Source organism: Protopterus annectens, chromosome 6.part1, assembly GCF_019279795.1.
Source record: "Protopterus annectens isolate FY-2018-M chromosome 6.part1, PAN1.0, whole genome shotgun sequence".
Lineage (NCBI taxonomy): Eukaryota > Metazoa > Chordata > Ceratodontiformes > Protopteridae > Protopterus > Protopterus annectens.
Genome location: NC_056738.1, coordinates 578921877 through 578937941, shown reverse-complemented (window position 1 = coordinate 578937941; position 16065 = coordinate 578921877). Strand labels below are relative to the sequence as shown.

General features: G+C 38.3%; 1 protein-coding gene across 3 annotated transcripts in view; it reads right to left on the bottom strand.

Annotated features, from left to right (window-relative positions):
• ADAM23 (ADAM metallopeptidase domain 23) overlaps nt 1-16065 on the bottom strand; it is a 1167569-nt gene that overhangs the window by 23343 nt on the left and 1128161 nt on the right. Inside the window, exon 25 of one of the 3 annotated variants that reach the window (XM_044076027.1) lies at nt 4774-4864. The exons of the other annotated variants lie outside the window; for them this stretch is intronic. Coding sequence (XP_043931962.1) covers nt 4774-4864 — 91 coding nt within the window. The remainder of the gene's footprint in view (nt 1-4773; nt 4865-16065) is intronic. 3 annotated transcript variants of the gene reach the window in all.

Here is a 16065-nt window from a genome sequence, read left to right as displayed (position 1 = left end):
ATATATATATATATATATATATATATATATATATGTGTGTGTGCAAAATTAACTGTGAAAAGCCATGCAGGCTATATGTTTGTCTCAGTTACATCAAATAAACCTGATTTTACACAATGCTGCCACCAGTGTATTTAAAATTAAAAAAAATAGTCATATATCTGTGAGTGTGTGTATCACTGAGGTATTCGAGAAGCAAGTTCATCACAAAGAAAAAAGGTTAGTACAGCTGATGGAAAGTCAGCTAACTGCACATCGGACATTGCTGTTTTTTTCTTTGCTGTGAGAGACTGCAAACATTGTAAAGTGGGAGATTTGTCCTTTCCCACTATAGTGTGATCTCAGACATGGTATATATAATTAGCTGGGGGAATGGGAAAGCAACTCCCCAGGTGAGGATTGGGGGAGTGGGAAAGCAGCTCCCCAGATGAGGAGTGCAAAGAGGCTTGCCTCCCTGCAAAACAGTAGTATTTTGTGTTATTTTTTGTTCAATTATTTGTGTTTTGCTCAATTTTTAAAGCTTGATTTGGTGAATATTAGATTGGCATATACTCTCTCTTTTTCACTATATATATATATATATATATATATATATATATATATATATATATATATATATACACACACACACACACACACACACACACACACACACACACACACACACACACATATACACACACACACTTTTGTTTTTTCACGTAATGTCAATTCACTGAACATACCAGCCAGACCAAATTAACCTAAAAATGTTTTTTTAAGTGCAAGTCCTCTAGCTCCACAGTCACATAGCCGCAGAGACAAGAACCCACACAGTTAATTGCTGCAGGTGAGCAAATTTAAAACACAAGAGCAGCAATTATCTATAGACTTCTGCAGTTTTCTATGAACTGTTTTTCAACAAAATTACTTTTCTGCAAACTGACTTTTGTGAATTTGGCAATGCTGATTTCTCTTTCAGTGAAATGTTAATGTAATTGGCACCACACTCACGTGTACATATAAAATGTACAGAAGCTCCACAGGATGGAGTTGCAGACAGCAAAGGCTAGTCAAAGAAAAGCCCATTCAAATTAGCTGCAGAGTTTCAGGTTATCAGTCAAGCAGAATGCCCAAGACCAAAAATGAGCAACCATAAGTTAAACTAAAAGGAAACAATAGGTAGATATGTTATTAAACAATGTCAATGGTTTCAGAGGAACTGTAGTTCTCTGTTAAAATGTAATTAAACATCAATAATATACAAATGGATGGCTGAACCAATTTAAACATATTTCAGTTAAAACTATAATTGTTTAGGTGTTCCTGTTTTGTCTTAATGTTGGCCATATGTGAAAAATAATATTCAAGCCACATTAAACTATATGTTAAAAATAATATTCAAGCCACATTAAACTGTTTTTCAAACTACATAGCCAATATGCTTCTATATCAGGTAAAAAGTAATAAAATCGCTGCCACAAACTTTATTTACATACATTCATAAACACTTAAATCTGAAATGAAACTGCATGTTCAGAACCTTCCTTACTTCATTATGTGCTCAGCATTTATATCAAAATAATTTTTTCATATCTCTGAAATGTCGTAAAATATGTACTTAAAAAGCTTATTTTCTCTTTCAGACATAGAAACAGTTGCAACTACACAGAGCTACATACTGGATTAGTGATCGTGCATTATTTTTAAAATTAAACATTTATAAATCATGGCAGTAGTCAGTTATTGAAAAAAAAATTACTGTTTATAAATTTACAGGCAAAAACAGTAGCTGTACATTTAAGTTCTGAAAATACTTAAAGCATACCTCTCAACCTCTTAGTGCAAAAATCATGTGCAAGCCAAAAATAATGGAAGACTAAAGGCCCAGAACAGAGGTCGATTTTAAAAAATGTTCTTATAATCTTAGGAAGTTACTAGAACTGCATTTTTTGCACTATCATGCATTTTCTGAAAAATATGAAGTCTGAAACTTAAATAGCTCTCATTTAATGACCCCAATTCTCAATAATTTGTTAGAAAACCACAGATTTTCTGAGGAACAGATCAAAACAATAAGTGGTAAAAATCTATACATTCTGTGAAATTCTGGGCATTTGAGAGGTATGACTTAAGTTACAGGCTGCACTTTTATTAATAGCCCTCTTTATACATTCAACTTGCCCCCTATGCTTCTCCTTCTATTATAAACAACTCTTGTGACCACCACATACATCTAGTACAAAACCATCATCTGTTAACACACAAATGTTTTATAAAACTCTTTAGCCCACATCCACCAAAAGTCAGCATTCTACTTAGTTACACAAACAGGATAGGCATTTGGTATAGCAGAAACAGTTTCATTATTTGAACCAATTTCTAAAGAGTTATCGTCACTGTTCTAACTCATCAGGAGCAAATCCATGCTCTATAATCTTATTGCCAAACTGTTAGCTGCCCTTTCATATACTGTACTTAAACAGCATGAGTTCTAATTCATTTATACTGGTTCTTATGGCATATTTTTGCATTTCTGTTTAGTTTTACACCCTAAGGTGTAACAACAATGCAGAGTCTGAAAGAAAACAGCAGTATGGGAACCAAACATTTCTCAAACAAGTCTAGTAATTTTATAGTTTTTAATAGTCTAGAATAAATGGTTAAAGACGCTAAGAACATGCATCCTACCTCATGTACAGAACACAAATAAACACACACACACACACACACACACACACACACACACACACACACACACACACACACACACACACACACAAAGTGCATGTACCCCTACTCTTTGGGCTGTTTCATGTAATATAACTATCATTATTTATTATTTCTAAATCACTGATTAAGCAACCTGCAGTAAGCTATACCTACAAGCAGAAACCAATATACCCTGGCATTAAGTCTCAGTTCATCTGTCTCTTAAATCCCATTTTACTTCAGCTGATCAGTTGGAATAAGGCAAACAGATCTTCTCCAGCTGGTTCCTGTTTTTTTAAGTTTTCATCACACATTATGAACATGATCTCCATAAATGGCAAGCAAAAATGTGAGTGGACTTCAGTACTTAAAAGTGCAACAAATACATTATATAGATTGTCAGATTTTCTCTTAACAAACTTACCATAATATAGCATAACAATGGTTGCCTACCTCAGGGCTCCCAAGCAGTCGTAATTTAGACCACCTGCCATATATTTTAGAAAAAAACATTTGCAGTCAACTGAACTTATTTCTGTCATTTAGCATAAAGAAAGTGTATTGCAGACCATTCCCCTTTTGGCAGTCTGCCACAAGCATACCCATACAGCCAGTATACCACATGTATGTTCATTAGAGACAATGGGATCACAACACTGTTGACTAGGTGGGCATGTTTTGTAGCAGGCGGGGCTGCTTTATCACCATGCGCATACAGAGAACACATGTGGTAAGAAATGCACCATGAGGCATATCAAGTGTGCCCCATCCTTGACCACTTGCCAGATTAACGTGCTCACAATGTTCTTCAAGGGCTTTCAACCAGCAACCCTGAAGAAACAGTTACAATATCAATATATTTTATCGTTAACAGAAAAAAATGACTAAACATACATACAAACAAAAAAATAAGGTAGGAACAAGACAGGTGCGGGACTTGCGTGTGCTGCTAACCTGCTTTGAGACTACTGAAAGACGTTTCAGAAAACATGCATGTCAAGCTTTTTGCTAGGCCAGTCCAAAGTGTCTGAGGTTCTGCTACAGATTAATTCTTACTGTATGAAATCAAAGTTCTATTTTAGCCAGCAGGTTAGAGTACATAACATAAGTCTTATCTGTTAAGTTCTTAGCAGAAATGATCAGAAGATTTATTTTTAACTAAACTTTAGTATGGCAAGCCCTCTATATGACAGTTCTCTTAACAGTATCCTTCATCTCTGAGTAAGTACTCCCTAATTATTGGTACAGCTTTATCTCATCTTAATGGGGCAACATGTTGACCCCCCCCTACAGCTAGCAGAAGCGTACTGTACTGTTGGGGAAATAGCACCAATAATCTATACTTACCAGAGGCTCAGTTCTGCACAAAAGCCCAGAATATTTTTCTCTGTGCTACATTGAAAATCTGCATGCAGGTATGCAAAAACTGGAATAAGCTTTTGCCCCAGTACATATAATTTATAACTGATGTGCACAAATGCACCTCTGCCCTGCAGCACAGGACAGATGTTCACATAATACACAGACCTATGACCCCACCCTGTTCATTCCAATGCAGGAGAACAAGTCAAAGGATGTTCTAATGTGCAAGTTCTCTGGCAACCTGAGCTCATTCAGGAGTCCAGGTGCCTAGAACCACGGATGGAAATTCAGCCACCAAAGTGAGCACATGGCAGCACAAAACAAAAAGTGTTGCAATCCAAGCACCTCTTCTCATACATAACCAAACATAACTATGCCTTCCCCACCCCATAACAGTCCCATGAGTGTAAACTGCATATTATCCAGCATTCATTTGCATACAACGTACAAATCTATGCAAATGACTATGCTCAATAATTCAAAATGGCAACTTTTAGGTTCTTTCAGATTTAAACAAAAAATTAGTCTGAGAAGCTGGCCTGTCCTTCTTTGTTTGTTAGTCTACACAGAGTCAAATATACACTATCAGTTAAAATTACAAGTTTTTATTTCACTTTTTTCTCTTCTTCTCTACATTCTGTAGCAGGAACTCAAAACCTGTGTCGTAAGCAAAGGCAAACTGCCATAGCCATTGAAGAGGAGACATGCGGCACTGCTTACTTAAAGCCCCATCCAGTCCCCCCAAGGACAATAGCAGCCACCAGGATGGCACCTGCGATGGAACCTATTATAAGATTGGTGGCGCTAGGACCTGTGACAAAGGATTATGGGAAGAAAAATTTAAGAACCAGCCACTGTGTTCAAGGAAAACAAGGGAAACATTGTATGTATATTCTAATTATAAAAAGGGTAACAAAAACCAAGACCTAAGAGTGGGCAACGGTTAACACATGACAATTTATTACACCAATATAAGCCACAAACTGTATTCCCCAAGACCCTTAAAGTATTAATATTTATTCCAGACAAACCATTTTATTATCATTATGAGTAAAAAAATGTGTTATTGTGGCATATTTCTGAGGTACAGGAGACACAACCACCTGATCTCTGTGCATGACGTCCGAAAGAATAATTTTACAAAGGCACATAACTTATGCCTTATAATTTAAATACTAAATCAGTAAATTGTAATATTTCATTACATGATCAGTCACATAAGGATTATCAACCATGATGAAATGACTGCCCTGAATCACAGGACATCACTGTCCACATTAAAAGCTGGAGAAGGTGGAGAGAATTAAAAAAACTGAAGAGTCTGCCAAGGGCCTTGTCACTTTCTCAGCTTCCCAGCTTCAAAGTAACTCTTAATTATCTTTAAACAACCATCAAACAACAAAGCGTGAACAGAAAGCAACAACAAAAGATGATTGCTTTATACAGTATCAGCTGCATTTTAAGAAGTATCAAGTTCTCATCCTATAATTAATGATGCTACTATAAATCGTGGTCTTATCTTTTAAAGTCAAGGACAGAGGTACTTAAATCTAAGGATAAAATCTACTTGAAAAGAGCTCAACTGCTGTGTTTCCTTCTTCCAGTTTGGCTACGTTCACTATTTTCTAATGAAGCATACAGACAATAAAATATATATATTTCAGCTGGTTATATGGTCTCATTCTCTTAAACTGAACATTCCTGTAAATAAATCTCAGAAACAGTATTTTGTTTATGGTTTAATGAATGAAGTGTCAGTGTGGTACGGATCAAATGGCAGAACTATTTTAGGCATTAGACAGTTTGTGTACGCTTTCCCATGAATGCAGCTATCTGCTGCCACAACCTATCCCTACGCTAAACTCTGCCTTTCATAAGTGTCTAATTTGAAGATTTCTGAACATTTCGGAAGTTTTTTCCCCACAGTTGGTTTTAGGTCCTTCATGGAAAGATGAGGCTGTGAGCTGCCCACATGAAATGCTACTTGCACCAATTTAACCAGAAAAAATCTTTAGATACAATGTTGAACATTGGTATACCTTCTAGAAGTCAGTGCATCATAACAAGCCACCCCCCCCAAAAAAAAATGCAACCCTTTACTACACTGCATGAAGTCAGTCAAAAAGTTACAACTTCTTCTTCTTTCGGCTTTTCCCAGTTAGGGGTTGCCACAGCAGATCATCTGTCCGCTCATGATTGGCAATGGAGTTTTACAGTGTTGAGTTGCCAGCCCGGTGCCCAACCTTCCACAGAAGGCACACACACACACACACACACTCAGACTTAGGGCCAATTTAGAGTGTCCAATCCACCTGCAGCATGTCTTTGGGAGAAAACCAGAGCACCCGGAGGAAACCCACACGACCACAGGGAGAACATGCAGACTGCACAGAAGGCACCCCAGCCAAGGATCGAACCAGAGAACCTCTTGCTGTGAGGCGGCAATGCTAACCACTGCACCACCATGGCCACCCTAGTCAAAAAGTTATAACTAAATGGTGAAAGTAAGCGCCAGAGTAACAAATGTTGGATTCTATTATCTCTAAAGGTGGGCTGGGAGAAAGTTGTATGAGGAAATCATTGCAACAGTGGATGACTAAACTGTCCCTGTCTTCTTAGTATTTGCTTAAATTATTCACTCTCTCACTGTGGGCATCTTAGTGGTTCCATGTTTTCCTTAGCAGGAATGAAATGCAGTTCAGATGACTGGGACTGGCTGCTTGTGTAATGCACCCAAGAAGAGCTCACTTCACATCAACCTGAGAATGCCAAGCTCATAAAAACCAAACAATGCACCATACTCCCAAACATTTCTAAAGAATGACAAAATAGTACATAGACCCCATATGAAGCTCCATACAGCAACAGACCAGTCTCTGTCACCTCCCCAGTTTCCCGTGTTAAGAGAATCTACTTCCCTTTCTCTCTCTCTGTGGAAGAATAACATGCTATCATGATAGTGAATCTCAGGCTCTACTAATATATGCAGCTAAATATTTCCAAGATACATAGTGCATAAGGTTACAGCCACCTCACTTTTTTTTTCTTTTCTTCTGTTTTTTTTTTTTTTTGCACAAGTTGGGGTTCTATTGTTCTGCCTTGTAATAGGGTGCCTTTACACATCCCCATGACACCTCTTTATGCAGCATGTACCAGCTGGGCTGCGCACGGGGTCAACAGCCCCCTCCCCTAGGAAGGCTGTAGAAAATGGTTTGGGTGCACGTAGGATGCAGGTCCAAGAAACTACCATAGTTGTTTTGCAGAGTTAGAGCTTGTAGCTTAGAGAGTTATAACTTTATCCCCTCTACATGCTGGCATCACACAAGCCCATTTGCAATGAAGAATGATCTATGAGAATGACCCTTGCTAAGCCCAGAATGGGACACTCCCCAGATCCACCTATAAGCCCTTAGCTGACCAATGTTTTTGAGACACCATTCTCCAGTAGAGTTCCAGAAGTGGTCCTCTCACTCCTGCGCATTATTTTCAACCCCCCCCAAGGATAAGAAAACTGGTACAAGCTTATAATTTCCTCTCCTTTCTTTATCAGTTCTATGAGGTAACCACGCCACCAATGGAATTCTGGCCATCTGGGTGCACTTGGGGCTTTATCCTTATATGCCACGGAGCGGACATCTCACTTTGTTTTCTGATCATAAGGACGGTCATGGTGCTGCACTACTGTCTAAACAAGGCTGTAAAGGTTTCATTCACTATTAAAAAGACTCATCCTTCACAATCTGCTCCCACAGTGTTAGGCATTTTTGGTAATACACTATATTGCAGTGCTGTGGCAGGGCTAGCCACCTGGTGATATGAACATTAGCTCTAGATTATTGTCACTATTGATGTGACACCCTAACCCCATGTGCAAAACAAAAATAAATAAGTAAATAAAGGGAAAAGGAGTCATGGATGGATGGCTACTATACTGTAGTTGTGGTCAAACACATGATAAACATGTTGTAGAACATATTCCAGCTCCTCTCACTGTAACAAGGCTAACAACGGAGAACACTTACAAAAGCAAAGTACAATGTCTAGAGGCAGGGAATCCCATTACAGGTTCATAGGAGATTATTAGGCTATCGGCTTAAGAGCTCTTAAAACCCTAGCCAATATAACCCATCTGCTGTTACGTATGTTACACAACTGTATATTAGGTCATTGTTTTGCCTTCATAATTTCAGGTTAGGCAGAACACTGAAATATGCATCCACATGGCAAGTTTCTCCTGGTACAATTACTGTAAGAAAACCTGTTCTGGCCTTAGAAGTGCATACGATTGATTTTGTAGAGCTTTGTAAAAGTGCAGACGGTACAACCTACAGCTGCTTCACAAACAGCAGAGAAGGTGAACCCTCAGAAAGAAAGAAAGAATGAAAGCCGCAACCACTGCTGCCATTCTCGTAGGGTGAGCTCTGACTGGATCCCCAAACTGGTGTCCCCACTGACATGCAGCAAATCTTATGTAACTAATAAACTAAATGAAGTCTGCCTGTGCAGTGAGGCTCCTAACCTCTTAGGTGCAAAGGAAATAAAAAGCTTGTCCAGTTGCCTGAAATATTGATCCTGGCAATAAATGCAAATAACTACTTTCTAATATCCGTACGATGAGAATTGCTGTCTGCAATATCCAGTGAATAGCGGCATAAGGAAAGGTGCTAAATCGATTGTTTAAAGTCATGTCTGACATGACTTAATAGAAACAGCCACACTAATTTTATAAAAGACCATATAATGTTCCAAACATAAGAGCCCAAAGTTTTGATACCCTCTTGACTGAACTGACTGCTATAAGAAAGATGCCTTCCAAGAAAGAAAGAAACTGTAATGGAGCTGAAAACACTCATTCAAAAGGTTTTACCAAGAGCTCTAAGACTACTTTCAGATCCCATCAGAAGATAAATGGTTTCTCTAGAGGCCTCACATGCAGTGCTTTTCTGAAGCAAATTTTCATTTCAGCTGAGGAAGGATCTCTGTGAAGAAATGCTAACAAGGCTGAAAAGTTACAGAAAAGTAAACAGAAGATCAGAGTGCCTAGAGGATGAAGGAGCTGCTTTTGGAACACTAATAAGCACACAAATGTCTTCTATTTTTCAAATAAGATTTCATGGTTGACAACCATTTGACTTATAAGAGTATATTTATTACCTGAAATAACCATAATTCTGTGTCAGGAAACAAATCTGTAACCCCCACCCTGTGAGATGAAGAAGGTCTTTGAGCTCCTGTTGAAATTCTGAGGACCAGAACTGCAATCCTAAGAAAAAGTGAGTCTGTATGTGTAAACAGGTGAAAGTCTGAGACTGCACAAAATTCCAACTGCTTTAGATGCAATGACCTTTTGAGTTAATATATATGTAGTGGCCTGGCTGTGTGATGCAGAGGGATGTAGGTCTGATTGTGACCCAAGTAAATGAGGTTTGATTAACAGCCCCAGCACTGGAGGAGCCAGACCAAGTGTTGGGAGAGAGATTGAAGGGGCATGTTCCACTTGCTCCTCCTGGGGGTGGGAAGGGTTTCATGCACTTGTAGGCACACGGTGTGGTGATTTCCCACTGGTAGTGACCAGGGATACCACCACTCATGGTTCAAGGGGAGGAGCTGGGCTGCTAGTTAGGAATGTCCCTTAAAATCTAAGGGGGCATCCCCAATGGATTGTCCACAGCATGGTCCTCCCCAGCACCTGAGTGTGTGTGTGTGTGTGTGTGTGTGTGTGTGTGTGTGTGTGTGGAGGGGGGGGGGGTGGTAGGGTCATAAAAGCAGAAAAAACTTGAACCACATCTGATAACTGCCTAAATGATGACTCTCCCAGTTAACATTCACCCCAGTGATGAGGAACAAACTGGATGACTGGAAAAGGAGAGAGCTGATGTTCAACAGACAGGGCCAAAAAGACCAAGTATACATGTACTTACAGCATGTATATGGGAGTTCAGTCTCCCACATCAGAGGCACAGGGAAGGTGAAGTTACACGTAAAAAAAAAAATATATATATATATATATAATTGCCATACACTGAGTTTCTACATTTGCGGTATTTCTTTTACAATTTATTTTTTGAAGTTGCAATACTTGCAATTACGGGTCTTACAGTTTTAACATGAATCCAGTTTTTGTAACGGATGAAGACATCTGCCTTGTTGCACTAAAAGCGTAGATGATCTCTCAGAGAAATCTATAGAAAATGGCTTGCCACCTCCACTAAAAGGGAGAACTAAGGTCGGTGGGTCACAATAGTACAATGAGAATCAACTAAGCATTTTCTTTTAACATTTTTAATAGAAAATTTTAAACTAGATGGACTGTAGGAAATATGTAAAGCAGTTTGCCATCTTGCATTCTTGAAAGAGTGGTGTGCAGCCTTGGTCCAGGACTTAGACAACTGAGCATTCTCTGGGGATGCAAACACGTCCCTGCCCAGCTGTTTTCAAGCATATGTCAGTTCTTTGAAGACCTGAAGAGGAGCTGCCACTTATGGTCTTGAAGACCTGCTAGACAGCATTTGCCAGATAATTCTCTGTTCCTGAAATATGAACAGTTTCAATTAATATTACAGCTGCAATGTATTTCAACAACATATCAAAGCTCAAAACAATAAAAAGATGATATATAAATAATATAGAACTAAAGAATAAATGAAATAGTTTAACACAACACTATAAAGCAAGACAAAATAAATTAAATAAAAATAAAAACTTCAAAAATGTCACTAATCAGATATGTTTTTAAGTTTTAACAGATTTTTTTTCAACTGGACAATACTTTAAACACTTGGACAGAGAGTTTCAATGTTTAGAAGCTACCACTCAAAAGGCATGGAGGCCAGATAACTACAGCCCAAATCACAGGGATGTCAAACAATCCAACAGTAGAACAGCAGAGTATCAGTGTTAGAAGATAAGGTCTCAGCAGCTTTTTCATACAAGCTGTGACCAACTTATGCAAAACATTATAAGAGATCTGTTATGAACTATCATGCCTCTCTTACCCAAAGTGCATAACATCACAAATGTTATATTTAGATAAAGTCATCAAAGACTTAATAGCAAAACGTTGCTATACACAACAGAGCAAAACATTTAAAAATAAATTCTTGAGGGGATGCATATCCTTGCATTAACAATGTGATTTTAAACTCTGTGTTTGTAAAATATAGGCAAGCAATCCACTTACGCTGTACTAACCAGATCAAAAAAGGCTTTTAAAACATGCATGTCTGCAAATAGTGGGGCAAGGTAAACTCTTTGGTTTGGATGTTATTTGGGATATTTTGTAGATACCCTAATGCTTATGGACAACAAGCTTGATTTAAAGCTCTTTGTTTCTAAAGTATAGTCAAACAATCCATCTGGGCTGTACTGATGAGGTCAAAAAAGGATAAAGCATAAATGTATACAACTAGTGGGGCTTGGCTTTATTGGCCTGAATGTACCCGTAAAAGACTTATTAAAAAGTAATAAGTCATAGACACTCAGAAGCCATGTAACTGCAAGCCCCCAAGGACTTTCACTGCAGGAGATTTAAGGTATTACTAAGTGAAGACTCCAGCTAAGCTTGGTCTTTCTTGCATATTTTGCTAAACAGTTTGTGTTAACTTTTTACCCTTTGGATTAGTGGTCATTCAGAGTGTTCAGGCAGATTAAAAAAAAAAAAGATCATACTTTCTGGGAGAAAAAGCCATCATTTTCTTCTGTTTCATCATTAGATGATTGAGAACCACTGTTTTTATATACAACCACTGGGAAGGAGTTCATTGCACAAGATAAAGCAGTCATGGTTCAAAAAACGGCTTTATCTCAAGTATTATTTTGGAAGACTAGAAGTCGCTGAGAATAAAATTTCCAGATTTGCTGTAATTGCCAATGCCTGCATGCACAGCAACCTTTTAAATGACCTAAACTGGCTACCCACTCCTCAAAGCTCCACTTGTCTTCTATGCATCTGACTATACAAAATTCTAAATGACAAGACTTACTGTTTGCTACTATAAATTTTGTCAGAAACTGCAGACAGAGTGCTAGTAACTTTTTTTTTAATTAAATGCTCTTTCAGGCTTGAGAGAAGATAAGGTTGCCACCCCTCCATTTTCTGGTTCTCCAGGTCTGCAACTCTGACTCTTGTTTTTTCACACTGCTTCATCAGCAGGTCTTGTACACTGACAAAGACAACATCACCTTCTTGTTGACTGGCTGCTTGCTGTGTTAGGAAAAGAGTCAATCAACAAGCTCTTTTTGCAACACAACAAGCAGCCAAACAACAATATACTCTATACCTCCTGCATCTCTTAACAAGACCAAGCAGTCAATCAACAACACAGACTGCAGAGAAGCCAGTGAAAATTAAGGAATAAAAAGTACGGCTCTTGGCTACTCGGTACCTTTTTGAAAAGGTACTGAGATTTTGTTTGCAGCACTGTTGTGTTTTTTCCTTTTAGGATGGAGTGTGAGCTTCTTATTGTGGGGAGTTTGCTTGTGGAGAATGGTGGACACTTTGTAGGACAGAGAGCAGAGAGGAGAGATGGATCCATTTCACTTTACTGTTCAGCCTGCGCTGCTGCAGCTGTGAGAGAAGGAAGATCTTGGGACCTGGTTGCTTGTGCTGCTGCTGTTTCACTTCTCACTCAGACTGCAAGGAAACTGTTGTACCAGGAAACCACAGGAGAAAGGTTGTTTTTTTTTTGGTTTGTTTGTTTTTTTTTTTAGAAAAAACACTCTTTACACAGTAGTTGTCATTGGGAGGTAAATGAAACTTTGTAGGCTGTCCTGATCTTGCCTCAGATTATGTTTACTGCATCATGATTTTCTTTCAAAATGTATTATAATGCAAAGCATTTTACTCTAGGAACTTTTTTAAGTATGTAAGAGCAATACACATTTGTCCGTATTTCTTGACATTGTGCTAAGATGGTAGGGATGTTGGCAGGCAATTGGAGGGTTGGAGAGTTTTAAACATAACCTTCAGAAAATATATTTTATTCTAGCAAATTTTGATTTGGGGTCTGTTTGTGTATTTCTTGTGCTAAGAGGTTTGTCCATATTTTTGCATCACAAAATTGTCTGTTTCTCATAGAATCTGTAGAGGCAAATCAATGACATACATTTGAGTTAATAAGAATAATATTTGATATTTGTCCAATATGTTAAGCTTTGTTCCAGTTTCTTATGCTAAGAGGTTCAGTTATGGTTGAGAGGTTTAAGTCCTTAAATGATAATTGTGTGTTAAGACTTCATGCACAAAATGTATAACAGAGCAAAAACCGTCATTCTAGCTAGTAAGATTATAAGCATAGGTCTCAACCTGCTAAGAGGCCAATGTGGAACACAGACCATTGCAATGTGTGACAAATGGTCAAAATGTGGAACACCCTTTTTTTGCACTGCGCGAAAAGCATACCATGGCCATGGCCTTTCAACCAAAATATATAGGAATGTGAATGCCACCTTTAAAATACTGTCCTCTTTCTACTATTTTGTGCTGACAGCCCTCTCTACATTCCAGAATTCCATGCAAATAAAAGTCATGTACACTTGTATATGTGGTACATACACAAACAAGGAGGAACCAGGTCTTACCCGCTTTGTCGGGAGGCCCTGAGAGAATGGCAGTGGGCGACCTTCTCCCAACGCTTTCTGATAGCAATGCACATCCCTGGAAATTCCATTGTGATAGCAGACAGACTCAGCAGAGCGATCCACAAATGAGACTAACATTTATGGAACAAACACAGGGCATGGAGACAATGGAAAAAATGCAATGAAATCTTGCACCTAATATTTCTCGGTCTCAGGAAAAAAAAAACAGAATTGCAATTAATTCTGCTAAGCTCATCTACATAAAATAAAATAGGTAGTCATCTTCTCCTAAATACTTCTGGAAAAAAGTAAAACTGCTCACTGGACAGATCACAGACACAAAAGCACATGACCTTTAACCCAGCCACTGGGGCAAAAAAAAAAAGAAGCTACATTTACATCTTCCTGCAGAAACTTTCTATTAGAAACAATTACTACTCTGGCAAACTTAATTCCATCCCATACCTCTCTTCACAAAGATTTAATGACAACACCCTCATTCACAACTCTATCCTATGGCTGAGTAGTGCCCTGTATTCTATTTTAAAAAAACTTATTGTCAAAGAAACAATCTCAGCCTTTAAAGCTAACCACAACTTCAGGGGCAACATTTAACAAGCTGTACTTTAACTTCATAAAAATAGCACAATCTTGTATTGCCAAACCTCTTACTCATGCCCAGACCATAGCTACAATGAGGCAAAGGGGGCAGCAAATGATCCGAATGTAGTGCAGTACCAACATTCAGTCATTATATAAACTAAACACCGGTATCGCAGTTTAATCATGGCTGAAGCACTTACTCCTTCAGTGCTCCTTGACCGGTACTTAGAATGCAGCAAGCAGTAATATTTAAAGCAATTGGTTTGCTGCAATTATTTAGAAAGCAGAACCCCTTTTTTTATCAGTCTGAATTCAAAAACCTTCATCCCCTCCAAGAGGGCTTCTTTTCCCTCTCTCCTCAACTTAGAGCTGAAAATAAGCGAGCCTTTCAACTACTCAGATCTCTGTTACACATGCCACAGTTCTGCTGGATGAAGTATCAAAACAAGTTTACTGGCTAAGCACTTTTGTCTGTATAATTACACAGGCTTAACCAGTAAACTTGTTTTACCTGTAGTTGTATAAATTATATGGACGAAAGCACTTAAGCGGAGCAATGGCTGCAAAATTCGGAACAGTGGAACAGTGGGCTTAATCAAACACAAATGTGGAGCGTTACGCACAATCTGGAGCACTTGGCTGCCCAGATTATAAGTAGTAATTCTATCCCCCTTCTGATTAGTACTGTCCAGATTTCTTGTGCTAAGAAGTTGAGAGGCATCATGATGCTGTCTAGAACAGGATGTACAGATTTTTGCTTCCTATCTTTTGCTCTGTTTCTCATATCCTGTGTAGATTTTATAGCAAATCATCAAGGGCTGAAATCATTAAATGAGAGACTAGTTTTTTACACTTCATACATGATAAAGCAAACTGTTCTACCAACTTTCTAAGATTGTAAGAGCAATATTTAAAATCTGTCCCTGATTTCTGAGCCTTTGTGCTGTGTTCTTTTTGGCTTTGTGGTAATTTAATCAAATCAGATCATCATTTGAGTACTTACAACATGTTTAGTTTGTCTTAGTCTGCCTCTAAGTTATTATGGTTGCAGAAGGTATTATGATTGCTGAGCTACCCTGTATTTCATCTTTATCATCTTGTCGGCCCACAGTATATCTCTGAATGTCTGACCTTTGCTTTCGTGCTCTGTAGCCAGGCTTTATTCTCAGCTGGATTCCTTTGCATCAGGTTCATGTGTATGACAAGTGAGGGTCTAAACTTGGCACAGTAGTTACTGTTGCTGCTTCAGTATCCCATCCACAGACTTTAATCTCAGTTGAATGGCTTCTGTGTTGGAGCTGCATGTCCTCCTCTCTATGTCAGGTTCATCTGTAGAACAGCCGCAGAATGTCACTTTGGCACAGGAGTTACTGTTACTGCCTTACATTGCTTACTTCCATTGTTAATTTTTCAGGTTGAGTCTGTATTTACTCTTGCATCGATACGCTATGTTTTTTCCTATGAATAGCTATATATCAAGGTGTACTACAAGTCTGGAGAGTTTCAAGTTACAGGACATGACCAAGTATCTCTGGCTAGTGACTATGGCACAAGCCCTCAAAGCACTGCTTTTACTGGTCACTTAATCATATTTTCTGGACTAATATTAATAACTGTTTTGTTACTAAAACACTTTAAACTGTACACTTGACCATATTCACAGCTACTATCATAAAACAAAATGGTCAAGCAAACTTAAAACTCCAACTTTAATTAAAAAAAAAAACAAACAAACAAAAACTGGTAAAACTGGTAAGCGCTTTCATTCCCAAAGCCATGGAACTTCATCAGACCAAGTTACACCAGACTCAAACACATTAAATATATTCT